General features: G+C 39.8%; 1 protein-coding gene across 2 annotated transcripts in view; it reads right to left on the bottom strand.

The window, feature by feature from the left end:
- Positions 1 to 256: 256 nt before the first annotated feature.
- Positions 257 to 15,194, bottom strand: part of SYNPR (synaptoporin) — a 294,799-nt gene continuing 279,861 nt past the window's right edge. For both annotated transcript variants that reach the window (XM_005600497.4, XM_001488317.6), the window contains 2 exons: positions 7,213 to 7,404; positions 257 to 1,963 (listed from right to left, as the gene is read on the bottom strand). In XM_005600497.4, coding sequence (XP_005600554.2) covers positions 1,706 to 1,963; positions 7,213 to 7,404 — 450 coding nt within the window. In that variant the 3' untranslated portion in view covers positions 257 to 1,705. The remainder of the gene's footprint in view (positions 1,964 to 7,212; positions 7,405 to 15,194) is intronic.

Consider the following 15,194-nt stretch of genomic DNA (forward strand, 5'->3'; position numbering starts at 1 on the left):
GACTGTATCCCCTAATAGAGTGTAATCTTCTGGAGGTACAGCGTGTTTCTGCTTCTGCTTCCCAAGGCATCCCCAGTACCTTGCATGGCAATGGGTTCATAGGAGGTCCTAGGATGGTGGAATCAATGAATTAACAACCCTGGGCTCATGAAACAAGGACAGGGTGAGAGACTGAAAACACTACACATTTACTCCTTGCTCTTTCATTTTTGAAGCTAACCAGGTTCTATCGTAATTCTCCATTATCCAGCTGGCATTGTATGCAATAACTTTATTAAGGTCAAATAGATATCACAATACAGATTTATCCAACAGGATCCAGAAACTGGTTACAGATATCATCTAAGTCACAAGGCTGTTTTGTGCTAAAACATTTCCAACATCACAGATCACAAAATGAGTTTACACATCGATAACGACTTTATCTGGAAATACAGATGCTCAGCTTGCCCTCACTGTTGGGCCCTGGGGTTTCAATTGAGTTAAAACAAAGAGGTGAAGATTGGCATTTTCTTGATAATGAATACATTCTAGGGAATATTTCATGAGACTCCTCTTTGGGATATAGAGTGCCTCATGGAAGTCATTTTTAATTTATGGGTAACATTCAAATCAGAATTAGTAATTAGTAAGTTGAGCTGAGACTTGAGAATTTTTAATAATTAGATCAAGGAATATATTAAATCTACAAATAAATAGGATTTAAAAGTTTAGCTGGTGGTGTAGGTTCTACAGAATATCCTTTATAAATTAATATGTCAGTGAATAGCTTCTTAACTATGGTGTCTGATATCTGCATCTCCATTATTCTAAGAAAACAACACTCCATAAACACAAACAGTTATTGGGCCTGTTGTTCATGATCCATAGGATAAGAGCCACAAAACACCATAGAAAATTACCAGAAGTAAATATTTAGCTAAATAAATAGAATAAATATTGGGCGTTTACCATACATAACACTGAATATCTACCAATAGGGGAAAAAAAGCCCAAACCTTAGTCACAATGCATTCAGAATTGGGTAAAGCCAGAGACACAAATTTGCAAATATACAAAGTTGTGAATATATTTCTTTAAACATCCATTTAACAAATCCATGGTGCAAACTGGAAAATTTTCATAAATACAGTTCAAATGTTCTTTTTGTGAGAAAATGCTTATTCATGCACTTAATCATGAGTACTGAGTCATCAAATTAAAAAAAAAAGCAGAGCAATTGTCTGAAACAAATACTTGGAGACTCACAATCCTATAGGGCCTGCAACTGAAAAATAATAATACATGCACGTTGTGATACACCAAATTGTCTTACAGAAATCATTTAAACGTCTTTCACATCAAAACGCATAGGAAAACTCGATGCTATTTAATTTACTTTATGCATATACATACTAGAGACTTTAAGCTACAAAATGCTTCTACTGTCTTAACACACATACAAAATGACCATAAAAGTATTTGTGTATATAACAAGGTACCCTCCAATTAGCCATCTATGATGAATAATATATCTCCTCAAGTCATCTCGTCTCTAAGTACCATTTATCACGACCCAGGCATTTCTGCCTTAATGAGGACTACAGATGTCTGATTTACATTCAACCCTCTCTGCATTAATAATTGACTGAAACTTAAAAAATTCTTCTGCCACTGAAATGGAAAGTGGTGAAGCTATCTCCAGAAGAATGTGAATACTGCCCTGTTAAATCTGATTGGTAAAGGAGGCAGGGCCACTGGGCTGTTGGCCAAACTCGTCTGAAGACGGCCCCAAACTCGCCTGCTGGTTGTACCCACCGCTCGACCCATAGCTCTCTTGGTTGTAGCCGCCTTGGTTATAGCTGCTTGAGTGCTTCTCCATCGAGTCTGAAAGATATCTCTGTCCTGAAGAGTGCCAGCCGGTCTCCTTGAAAACAAACCAGATGTTTCCAGCCCAGAGGATAAAGTTCAAGAATCCAAAGACCTGAAGGAAAGTCGAAACAAATGAGTTGATAGACTGGATAGAAAAACAAGAAAAATCTCAATTTCAGAAAAATTCTTCACTATATGAAAGGTCTCTTTTCACTTAAATATTGAAGCCTCTTCCACTTTTTCATTTGGAACCACTATTTCTTTTTTTGCTACGGAAAATAAACCCTGAGCTAACATCTGTTGCCAATCTTTCTCTCTTTTGCTGAGGAAGACTTGCCTGAGATAACATCTGTGCCAAACTTCCTCTATTTTGTTTGTGAGCTGCCATCACAGGATGGCCACTGACAAGTGGTATAGGTCTGCACCCAGGAACTGAACCCGGACAGCCAAAGTGGAGCATGCTGAAGTTAACCAGTAGGCCACCAGAACCACTAGCGGCCCTGGAAACACTATTTCATTTTGAATATCTGACTTTTATTGAATGCTTATGATGTGTTAGGAGCTGTGTAAAGGGCTTGATGTGTATTGATTCTCTGAGTCGGAGAGGAAGGTGCTATTGTTATACCCATATTAAAGATGTGAAAACTGAGGTTCAGCAAGGATCGGAACCTTATTCGAGGTCACATGACTTGGTAAATAGTAGACCTGGGTTTCAAGCTCTGTTCAGTCTGGTTCCATAGCCTGAGCCCTTACCTAAGCTGTCATGATCTCCCCAAATGAGGTATTCCTCATGGTATGTGTGTCGGGGAGAAGGGTTGGGTATTTCCATTTTAATAATAGTGCATTAATTTATAAAGTAACTTTCACTTTATGGCTAGAGATATTACCTTTCCATTTACTGTATTGATACAAAGAAAATGAGTCACCTTAAAGAAAAAGTGTGGCGTAAGCAATGGTACAGATGGCATGCAGGTAAGCACCTGTGTGATAGTGTACTTAGAAGTTGTGGACTCTGAATAGTTGTCCTCTCTGTGCCTCTCACATTCAGACGTGAAGGCTGAAACCAGACTATGAATAAAGTGCAGGTTTCAGACAAGTACGGAATGTTTTCTCAAAACTAGTATAGGAGACTTTCCTACGGAAATTCCTCTTACACCCCAGAAGGGTGTCATTGGTGAGTCAGAAGACCAGGTGTTACTTCCCCAGGGCCTAAGTGATGGAAGCAGAACTGTTTGCTGCTGCAACAGGCCCAAAGAGAACAGTTGTTCTGCAGCCTTTTCCCAGGTGGACTGGTTGACCTGGGAGTTAACCACAGGCAGTCAGTTTGAACAGTCCTTATTGGAGACAGACAACAGTAGTATGATGCAAAGCTGAGAGGACATTAAAGTACATTTAGAAAGCATTCAGCACAACACTGACCAATCACAATGGACGTGGGCAGTGGCTCCAGCTCTGGAGTAGGGTGCTGCAAGTCCCTTGCTGGGCAATTTATTCCTTGGTTGCTATATGGTGGGGTGGTCCAGAGTGCCCCTGGGGTGGGAGTGGGAGGCTACTTCAGTCAAGATGAAGGACTTTGGGAGCTTTGAGAAGGGGCTACTTACCAAAGTGTTTCAATATTTTAGCAGCAGGTGGATCAGGGCACACTAACTGAATGTCAGCCTGGGAGTCATCCCCCGGCTCTGGAATCAGGGTGGCCTGGGCTCTGAAATTTCTTGCTCTATGACCTTGGACAAGGCAGTTGGCCTTTGGACTTCAGCCTTTTTTTTTTAGATGAAATGAAGACAAATATTCCTTCCTTGGAGGATAGTTGTGAGGATTAAAGAGGATGTACATAATGCAGCTAGACAGTGCTGGACACATTAGTAAATGCTTGCGGATTGGTAAATTATGCTCTGAATCACTTCCTAAAATATTTCCCTGAATTGTATTCAGGTGACTTTCACTGCAGCATAAAGTGAACTAGGGTTTTGACAGCAAGGCCATATTCTTGAGAGATATCAATAGCTAAAAGTGATTAGCTAGGCCCCTAACTGACCCAGTTGAAGACTGGTTTATTTAGAGCCCTCTCCCTCCCTTCCTTCTTCCTTTTCTCCTATTCCATTCTCTTTTCTTCCTACTTAAGGAACAGTGATGTCTTCCTCTATTATCATCACAGAGGTATTCGGATCTCTTGGCTAGCACATTTTAGGGGCACAAGGGCCCTTGAATTTTTTCTTGCTCTTTTGTCACATCTGAAATCAGAGTAAGGACTGATTCGTGCTCAGATGTGGGCCAACAGAATGAGATGCTGAAAGAGACTGCACATAGCCTGAGGAAGAATGGGGAGATGAAATCTAGATGATCCAAGAAGATATATCAAGACTGCGTACAGTGAAGCCGGAGAAGCAGAAGTAGAAATTATGGATAGAACAGTTATGGCCTGTGAACATTTGAAAGAAAAATTGAGAGAATAAAAACCATCCTTTTTTCCCTTCTTTGGGTTCAAACACTATATGACATTTAAGAAAGTGAATGCATTTTAGTAGCAGCTTTCAGCTGAACTTATTGAACATTTGCCATATGCTGGTACTTATGTATTGTGTTAAGTACTTATGTACTGTCTCATCTCTCACCGAATCCTTTCAACAGTCTTGTGAGGTCTGTTCTATAATATCCCCATTTTATAGATGATGAAACTAAGTTTAGTGAGCTTAATTAATTTGTCCAAGGACAGTCAATTCTTGAGTAGTGGAGCCAGAATTCAAACCCATGCCGACTAATTTCAGAACTGTGCCCTTTACCATTTTGAGTGGCAACAGCATTGGGAGAATTTGGCTTTAGTCTGGCGTTACTGTAGCTACCTGGGAAACCTTATGCAAGTATCTTCACCTCAGCTCCCTGCATTTTTAATATCTGGATAGCTCGCCTACTCATTAATGTTATTGGGAAATCATAGATGCCAAAGTGCTCTGAAGAAAGGAAATTTGTTACCCTGGTTGAAAATATCATTGTTATTGCCTGAACCACTTACTTGCAAAAGTCAGCTCTTATGGGATGTGTCTGACTCCTCCTCCACCGACACTTGCCCCGTGGGGTGGGTCTAGTAAGTCACGTTTCTACTACCAACGCCCCAGCCACAACTGACGAGACCAAGGTGGACACCTGAGCCAAGATGGGCTAACGAGATTTTCTCTGCCAGAAATTTGGAACCGGACCTGAGTGATTTTAGTTCAGTCCAAGATGTTTCTTTAAAAAGAAATATAAACTCAGAAACTATAGAGTGGCTATCTTCTGCTGTGTGAACAGGAGAAAGGGAAACAGTTCCATTGAAAAAGAGAGAATAATGTAATGGATGTGCAGAAGGAGATAGAGATGAGGGATGGAGGGTGACAGCTATCCAGTTTCCTGGCAGTCTTCCAGTTTCTGGCCCTGGGTTCTGCTCTCGGAAGGCACATTTCTTGTGTCTTTCCAATTATTTTCATTTTTTTGTGAAAAGCTAGCTCAATATGATTTAAAGCCTAATGAGTTTGTAATGAAAAAATTGTTGCCTTTTGGCAGATTAATATCCTTTTCCACTGCTTTTCGTCATAGAAATTTGATTTCCTTGGCAGAACCCAGTGGCAGTCAAGTGGCTTGAGCGCTCTCCTGGAACTCTGAGTCTTGAGTAGAGTAATGCAAGGTTAGATACGACTTGCCATTAATAGCAACTTGAGACCATTCTTAGGTATCTGACATCCAGAACCTTGGTCCTGCTCTAGATTCGGCTTTCTTTAGAGCTTGTTTCTTCAGGTCTCATCAATTTTCTGAGCTACTTGATATCCTTCCAAATACTTACTTTTTCCTGATGAAATTAATCAGAGTCAGTTTTTATTACTTGCAACCCAAACATTCTAATGCCTGCAGACATTGGTACCAGAAGTGGGGTGCCAAGAACAGATGTTAGGGATACGAGGATTGTTTTTGCTTTAGCCAGTTTGAACTGAGTTTTCTGTCACTAGAAACTCAAAGACCCTTAACTGCTATGGATCCATAACTATAACAGAACTACTCCCATCCTTTCACACCATATTATTTGGTTTCTATCCGTTGTTCTTTTTAGTATTAAGAGATACATCACATTGTTTCCCATTCAAAATTCCTATCTCCTAGTCTAAAACTTTTTAAAAACATCTGAAGTGGAATCAATGGACTAGGCAGCATGTCATAATTTACACAGAAGATTGATCATTAAACTAACAAATACATAAAATGATCTTATCTTTGTTCTCTTCGATTTTGAGCTCAGAGTTACAATAACTTTCATTAAGCACTGGTTACAAACAAACTGGAGAAGCAGTGGAATATGTTTTAGCATACATCTCAAAGAGCTCATCTACAGGTGTGGCCAGCAATGAAGAAAAATGACTGTGAGACCCTAGTATATAGTCTGTTTCCATGTTTATTGTCTTATCAAGCAAGATTCACAGTCAAATCAGGAGCCAATTAGCAACCCTGTTTCCCTTCCTAAGTGCCTTCTCAGATTAAATTTCAGAAAGCTGTAGAAACATAAGTCAACCTTGAAGCAAAGATAATTATTCATATGGGTTGCTAAAGAATGTTGTTCCTTCAGAAAACACTGCTGAGCCTTCTATTCTCTGGCAACTACTGCTTTTTGCTGCCCTTATCGCTTCTCTCTCTCTCTCAGACACAGTTTCTTTCTTTGGAATAACTCAAGCTCTTACACTCATGAAATAAGAATCCAATCTAGCGACCCTGCTATCTGTCAGATTTTCTGTCTTCCTGTAAAAGCTATACACTTGTTGAGAATACTTGACTTTGTTCAACTAATATAGTTTAGCTTTTCTGAAATTGTTAAGCAACTAAACCAGGAGTATGGAGAAGATAAAAAAATTACCATAACTATTATAACTACTTTTTTATATGAGGTATTTCTTTCTGCACCCTACTAGGTCTGTGTATTTTTCTCCAGACAATCAATTGCATGTATTCTAACTATGTGTGGCTTGAACAATGTCTTCTTCCCAGGAAACCTCTATGCCATCAAATATTCCTTTTAACTTCTGGCAGGCTTCAGCCTTAAAGTTCAGATTTTATATCTGCTTCTGGCTTAGAATTTTGACTTGACTGTCATCCACGCTGCCGCTGCCAATACCTGCTGGCTTCTTATTAAGAACTCCATAATTGGCAGCATTAAAGTCTATGGGTTCTGATAATAGAAAACTTGAAGGCCAGAGGATCATCTTGTACATGAAATGGAATATCACCTTTTAGACTGGCCTAGTTTTGGAAGCAGAAATTTCCAAGATGGCTTCCGAGATATTTTTCTGATTCACTTGCCTGGCAAATAAAGATCTGGGAGGTAAAGCATAGATGAAAACATACCACTGAAGTGTTTAAGCTGGACATCACAGGGCTGTGAACCGCCATGCATTTGTTGGACGGCTGTTTGCAAGCTGACATCAGTAACAACACTTCCTTGGGATCCGTTGCAACCTTGACATCAGACAGTCCTTTCGCCCAAGCTGATGAACCCACCAACCACAAGAACGAAAAGACTACGGTGACGATGAAGTCCTACAGAAACAAACAGAAAGATAAAAGAGTAAAAGACACGTGAATTCTAGAAACACATCAATTAGTTTATACGACTATTTGGTTTGCCTTTTGGAAAATTCCAAGATCCTATAACATTGGAACCATGGAAAAGTTGAAAAACAAATAAAAGAAAGTTTTGTGTCATTATATTTATAGTTCTATAAAATAAATAATAATGGTAATGTTTATTGAAAGCTTCCTATGTCCCAGGAATGATGCTAATTACTTATAATCCTCCTCTAATTGTTCCTACAACACCCCTGTATGGAAGTTACTATCATTATCCCATTTTCAGATGACAAAACTCAAAGAACTGTTGAAGAGCTTGTCTGAGGTCCCCACAGATGATCAGTGATGGTGTCAGGATTCAAACCCAGGCAACCCGCCTCCTGAGCCCATGCTCTTAACCACCATGTTATGATGAGTTCAAATATTTAGAGAGATTTGCTGATTGTTACAGACTCCTAGATGGCAGCATTCATTCATTCATTCATTTGTTCGTTTAACAAACCTATGCATTACCTACAGTATGCTTGGGACTGTGTTAAGTGGGAGACAATAACAGCTATAATGTTTCGAGTGCCTTTTATGGGTGAGAGGTTTTATATAAAATTATCCCTACAAATATGATGTTAAACAGTATTTTTAATGCCCATTTTAAAGATGAGGAAACTGAGGCACAGTGACATAAGGTAAACACACAGAAAGTAGCAGAGCCAGAATTCAGATCCAGATCTGTCTGACTTAGAAAACCATCGCTACGAGTGCAGGGGAAAGAAGTTTCTTTATTCATATCAAACAAAATCTCTAAGATGTCAGGAGATGAATATTTTAAAGAAATCTCTCCAACCTTCTGATGAAGAGGGGGTTACTTCTCCAATCCTCCCTCACGACTCAGAGGAGGTGGGGGGTGGGAGTCACTGTCCAAAGCTTAAGGAGACATGTTCTAACAGGACAATTTTTCGGATTTACTGTATTTATGTTTGACAACTGTAAAAACGTTGTCTACTGCTTACCTAGAAGATTAAAAACACTGACCTGGGGAGGAAAATAGAAAATTTGATACACCAAAAGAAACAGACTTTTTAATTCTAAATGATAAGCCCCTCAAGAAAAAACTTGGCCTGTGTTTCTTTCCTCCCCAAGAGCCTGGCACATCTATATTTCTCTGGTTAGCCTTTCCTCACAGCGTGACTGAATTACTTCTCATCAGACCCCACGAGCCACCCTGAGGGAATTCTCATACTCTAAAGATGCTGTTGTGAAAGATACTTGTTAGGTGTGACTTTTGTGGAGAATGTTCTAGAGGGTCCACTACTAACAGTGGAGGAATCTTCTGAACAGTTGGTCTCCTTTCATCCAGAGGTGGTTGTGAATTATGTAAACTCACCACTTGACCTTTTTATGTTGGCTTTAGAAAATTTAGGGCCAATTTCTGACCCATCCTTAGGGTTTTTACGGCATGAGTATTTTAACCCTATTCCTAATTTTACCATCAACCAATGTCAAGAGACTCTGCTCTCTTCATATTACATATGTGTTAGAGACCACAGACATCCTGTAATTCCAATTATGAGACAATAGCTGTCATTATTTATGCTTATTATAATTAGAAATAAGCTTGTTAAAAGGCCATTAGGAAGGGAAAACACTTAAGAACAGAGTCAGGTGAAGCCCTCACAATTAGAAATTGGAAAAAATAACACCAAAACTTTTAGACTTACTTGTTAAAATAATGATAGTAATAATACCTAACATTCATTGAGCACTTATTATATGTGAAGTATTATTCCAAGTTTACATGTATGAACTCACTTAATCCTGACAGCAGCACTGTAAAATAGGTGCTAACCCTGTCCCCATTTAACAGTTGAGGAAGCTGAGGCACAAAGAGGTTAAATAAAATTGCTCAGAGTCATACATCTGGGGAGTCAGGATTCTAAGCCTGGCTGTCCACTTCCAGGTCCTGTGAGCTTGAGTATTCTATACTGCCTCTCACATCTGCTTTAAGGAATATTGATCTTCTTATTTAAAACAAGTACACTAAAAAAGTTAAGAAGTTGAACTTGAGGTCCTACTTAAATTAAATATGAGAAAATAGTAACAAATTATTTTCCATAAACAAACTTCATGGTTGAAGTCAAGGATCCATGTCCTTGGAGCAAATATGTTGTTTCCTCCCCAGCACCATTTTTATAAAGAGGGACCAGTATGGCATACTAAGGTATCTCTTATATGAGTTAAAATCTCTGAGTCTGTCATCAGACAGGCCTGGGGTTGAATCCTGACTCTGCTACTTACTAGCTGTGTGTCCTTAGGTAATTTGCTAGATTACTTGAAGCCTCAGTTTAGCTTTCTCTAAATTGGGATAACAACAGTATTTGTCCCACGATTGTGAGGAGTGAAAATGTTGGTTTGCCTATTTCTCCCAATAAATGTCAGCTCCATGAGGGCAGGGGCTTTGTCTACCTTGCTCATTGCTGGGTCTAGGCAGAAGAGGTGCCATCAACATTTACTGAGGGAGAGAACGAATGAAAGAATGAATGAATATACAAAATGGTCCCAATTTTGTAAAAGATTTATACTCATGTACATAACAATATATAAGAGTTTACAAAGTGGGACTGGTAGGATTAGAGATGATTTTTATTCTGTTTTATATAAGCTTGTGTATTTTTAAACATATTTTATAATTAGGCCAAATCAAAATGATGTGGCAATGTGATCAAACCTGATTGACTACATCAATGGCTCTTCCAGACAGAAACTTCAGATCACTCTATTTGTCCTTACAGCAGCATCAGGATTTATAATTAGACAAAATAATAAATGTCGTTAGAATTGAGTTTTTGCATCAGAGCTTCAAAAAGTAGACTCAGGCCAGGTTTTCTATAACTGAGCAAAATGTGAAGATGGGGAGACTATGTCAAAACTTCTAGCTAAGGAATATGTTAGCCTGAACTTTTTTATGTTTTGGCTTTACGCGTAAGCCTGAGTTTGAAGCTACTTGCAGGGAGTGAGACGTGAGAGCAAATCCTGACCCCACTTTCGTCCCATCCAGTCAGTCTCCTGTGGAGGCTTCCATTGGCCAAACCCAACCGAAACCCCGAAGGAAGAGAGCCCACTGATACGATTCACGCAGGTCACCTTCCTGGCACAGAAAATGGTGGAGAGGGGCAGAGCTTCCAAAGGAAGCGGTCCCCAATTAGTGGTTGTCTTAGGAGCGGCAGCAGTGGTGGCTGCCATCCATATTTACTGCGCGCCTCTCTGCCGGGAATTCTGCTAAGCACTTACAGACATCGTTAACCTTATGACACAGGTACTTACATCAGGCTCACTTTTCATATGAGAAACAGGTCAAACACTTTACTTATAATTAATGCCTGGCTTGACTCTGTATTGTGTAGTGAGCCTTCTGAGAAGTTTGGGGAAAAGATGCTTTTTGGTATATTTTATGTGGGTAATTACCTTAGTTGATCTTCTCTAAGTTTTAGTCATTTTAGTGCTACCTAAACAATTTTAATTTTATCCACATACTTCCTGTGTTACTGTTTAATATTTCATTTAAAGCAAATTCCTCTTTTTACCTAAATAAGGTTATCACAGAAGGAAATTATACGTGTACTGTGAATGTTAAACCAATATAACTTGCATAGTTAGAAGAAAACAGCAAACATAAATGCTATACAGTGAAAACAAAATACCTTAATTCTAGCCAGGGTGTTTTCATAAGGCTTGGAACCTAGGATCTTCGTTAAAAGGGAGATTAATGAGTTTTAGAGGGATGTTAAAGAAATACTAGCGTGACCTAATTAGAGAGCTTGAAGTTAAACTGAATATGGAATCACTTTCTCTCTCATCTTATTAAATGCCGTGTCAATGGTCCACTTAAAACCATCTTCTATATCAGGAGCGGTAAATGCCTCACACTTGAGAAGTGACTTTCTTCTTATGGTGCAGGCAAGAATCCAGCGGTTTATAAATGCTAGCCCTTGTCTATCTAACAGAGATAGAGTGTCCATGGAAGAAACACAAGACATAAATTTGTAGCATTTACTGCTAGGTTATCATGGTGCATCTATTAACCCTTTGAAGGTACCTTCTTCTAGCTTTGCTTGTGTTCTTTATTCCCAGGGAGTGGAGAGGTTGCCCTTCAGAAGATGCTTTAATGCTTTCAAAGCACTCTCACACTTGGAATCTATGTGATGCCCATAAAATCCCAAGAAGTAGTCAGAGGAGGCGTTATTAGAGCCATATCACAGATGACGAAAGCACAGCCAAGAGGGCTAAGTGATTTGCCCATGGCTCATTAAGTGGTTTACAAACTGTGCTCTGAGCTATTGCTCTCACTCTGTACCGAGAGAACACTGACATGCTATCTGGTCGTGCTTGTGCAGTGTGTTTCAGGTATCTGTTCAGTGATCCCAGGACACAGCGATACCCTTTCTCCTGTTTTGGGTCATTGATGCCATGATTTCTTTTGGTATTTGAGTCCGAGATGGCCTTGGTAGCCATCCCTCAGCTTAGCTTTTACAAGGCCAGCATGCCTCTCACACCCCTCCTGGCCTGTAGATCCCCATAGTTGGGTTGATACAGTAGCCCAATGCATGGCCCAGGTGGTCTGGTAAAGGTCTGAAGGCAGACCAACGTGACCAAAGGGAGCCTTAGGCCTTCTGTATTGGCAGCCCAAGGTGGGAGATGGGCCCACAGAGACAGCCCGGCCAAGTGGGAGCTGCATTTTAGACTAGATGTAGAGAGAAGTCTGAACTTGACCCCTCTATTCTCAGGACATGTGCCAAGATGGTGGCTGGTGGAATGGGATGAAATATGTGGTCCCATTTACAGATAGGATAAATTACTTAACACCAGCTTGAAAGATGCAGAGCCAGGATTTGGACCCAGGCAGTTTGGCTCCAGAAGCTGTGCTCTTAACCTATTATAAAAGCACTCTATTGCTTTTAGACGCTATGATTTTATTGGCTCATAATAAAAATTAAGTTGCAATGTTAATACTTATGGCTATCATTTATGGATATAACTTATGGAGCAGTTACTATGTACCAGACATCATGTATTCCATACATCATTCATTTAATTCTCTTGATAACATTTTGAGATGGCTATCACTGATCTCACTTTATAGATGAGAAAAATCAAGGTTCGGAAAGATTGAGTTACAAGTTGCTCCACTTTGTTTGCAACCAAGGTTTGCTGAGCTCCAAAATCTGCATCCCTCACTGGACAGTGACCCTCATTAGATTCCCAACAAGCTTTAATGGGGAGCCCACCATGTGTCAGGCATGATGTTAAAGTGCTTTACATATTTCACCTGAGTTCAGCCTTAGCATAGTCCTATGAAGTAGGTGTGAGTTTGTCTATTTTGCAGATGAAGAAGGGGGACACAGAGAAGTTAAGTAAGTAGAAGAATTGGGTACCAAACTCAGATCTTTTGACTCCAAATCCCATCGATTTGTTCATTTGTCCATCATTCTTGCTGTCCCTTTCCCCAATCGTCTGTCCAATATTTATCATCCTCCCACTATAGGCTGGGTACTGTTCTAAAAATGGAGTGTGGACAGGGAATGGATACCAGCCAAAGGAGATCCGTTCTCAGCCCTCAAGTGGTTTACATCTTTCCTATCTCTTCACGGTCTGGGTTGTTTTATGTTATTGCTGTAAGATACACTATAGTCACATTGTCAATTAATCAGGATTTTGTAAAAAGAGAGGTGCAGCATATGCTGATGCTCTTCTGTTACAAGGGCTGGATAATAATCAATCATCTTGTTTCATGTGTGAAGAATCTGGCTTACGCTTGAGAACCGATGTAGGATATCATTTCTTTTTCTCCTAAGTTAAATTTAATCGTGATTGACATACTGCACTTTTTCTTTCCAAGTCTGTTCCCAAAGAACTTTATCAATTGATTTGTGGTTGCTCAGCTGTGGAAGTGAGGCCTCCTGTTTCTTGTTTTTAACTTTTCTTGTGAAAAAAAGACTTCTAAAAAGATTCTCTGCATCTCCCCCTTTAGCTCAGTCATAGACAATTGATTTCATAATGTTGCTGCAAGAGGGAGTTATTCTTGGCTGTTTGGTGATCTCAGAGAGGATGCAAAGTCTTCGCTAGTTTGCTGCAATGCTGTCGTAAATCATATGGTAGAAACACTCCTTAAAACCTGATTTGATTTCCAAATGATCCTGCCTAATCTTTTCATTAGAAATAGCAGAAAACTTTCAAAACAAGTTCAAAGTAATGTTAGAAAATTAATAACTGTTCAAAATAAATTAATAGAGATAGTAGTATTATTACTGGTAATAGCTGCTATTGATTCAGCGCTTAGCATGAGCCAAGAAGTGTGCTAAGACCTTTACACACATTGTTCCACCTAATCTTCATCAAGAATTTGTGAGGTAGGTCTCATCACATCTAGGTATTTAGAAAAGATAGTATCACAGAATCATTAAATCTACAGTCTTTGAAATCAGACAGCCTTGGGTTCAAATCTTAACTCTTACTAACTAGCTCTGGGACCTCTTAAGCCTCAAGTTTCCTATCTGTAAAAGAGGACAATAATGACATATTTTTTTCACAGGGTTTTACCAAGGATGAATGAGTTAATTCAATAAGGTGCTTAGCTCAGTGCCTGACACATAGTAAGCCCTCAATGAATTTTCACACACACACACACACACATATGGATATAGGAAAATTCTAAATATAATAATTGAATATGCAACAGTACAGAAGAGTATATTGACATTTTTCAGTGGGTTTTGATGGTCAAATAAATCAGATGGGTTCATTCGTTTATCCAGCAAATCTCTAGTAAGAACTGACTAGGTGCCAGGTCTTAGGAATATAGTAGTTAATAAAAACAGACATGGTCCCACTATTTATTCTGTTGGAGGAGACAGGCCTTAGTCAGATAATCACAGAAGAATGTGTAATTGCAAATGGTGATATTGGCTTTGCAGGAAAAGGAGTTGGTGTTTTGAAAACACAAACAAATGCATGTGGGGCACTGGCTACTCTGGGGGACAGGGAAAGCTGCACAGATCTAGTTGTGTCCAGGATTCATTTTAGGTTTGTCCTTTGGGTGGTTCTCATGTTGAACAAGTACACCACAAAACGGCTTATCTGCAAGGCCAGGAATTGGTGTCTAGAGGGAGCTTTGGGCTTTTCTCTACCACCTGCTTTCTCCATGCCCAGGAAAGATGCACGTCGACGTTGGTCAGGACCAAGAAGATTTACTGAGCCATGCTGCTAGCAGAGGGAGGTTTAAGTGTGAGGAGGAAAAGACTGCTTGCTTATTGGGAACCTGAGTGGCCCACTTGGCTGCTGAAGCTATTGGCTCTCTGCACTTGCCTCCTGCAACCCTCTCCCTCTTAGAAAGCCAAGCAATAAACAAGTGGACCGCAGGGATAAAGAGGTCGGCGGTGGATCTGTTTACATATCTGCATGTTGGCCGAAGAGTATACTTGCCTTTCTAGACCCTAACACTCTAGAACTTTGTGGGAAAGAACCAGGGTTGTTAAGTATTTCCTGGTGAGTTGCTAGCCTATGCAGAAAATGGCACTCTCTCCAAATAGTTGGTCATTGGTTTTAACACATCTACCAATAAGAGCAGAAACAGGTAAGATGTCCAAGTCCTAGACCAGAGGTGAGGCCACTGTTGAAATCAGTTTAGATGCCTTAAAAATAACTAGGGGAAAAAAATCACATTTGTAGAGTTAGTTAAGGATGAATCTGGAAATTTGGAGATGCTTCTT

Source organism: Equus caballus, chromosome 16, assembly GCF_041296265.1.
Source record: "Equus caballus isolate H_3958 breed thoroughbred chromosome 16, TB-T2T, whole genome shotgun sequence".
Lineage (NCBI taxonomy): Eukaryota > Metazoa > Chordata > Mammalia > Perissodactyla > Equidae > Equus > Equus caballus.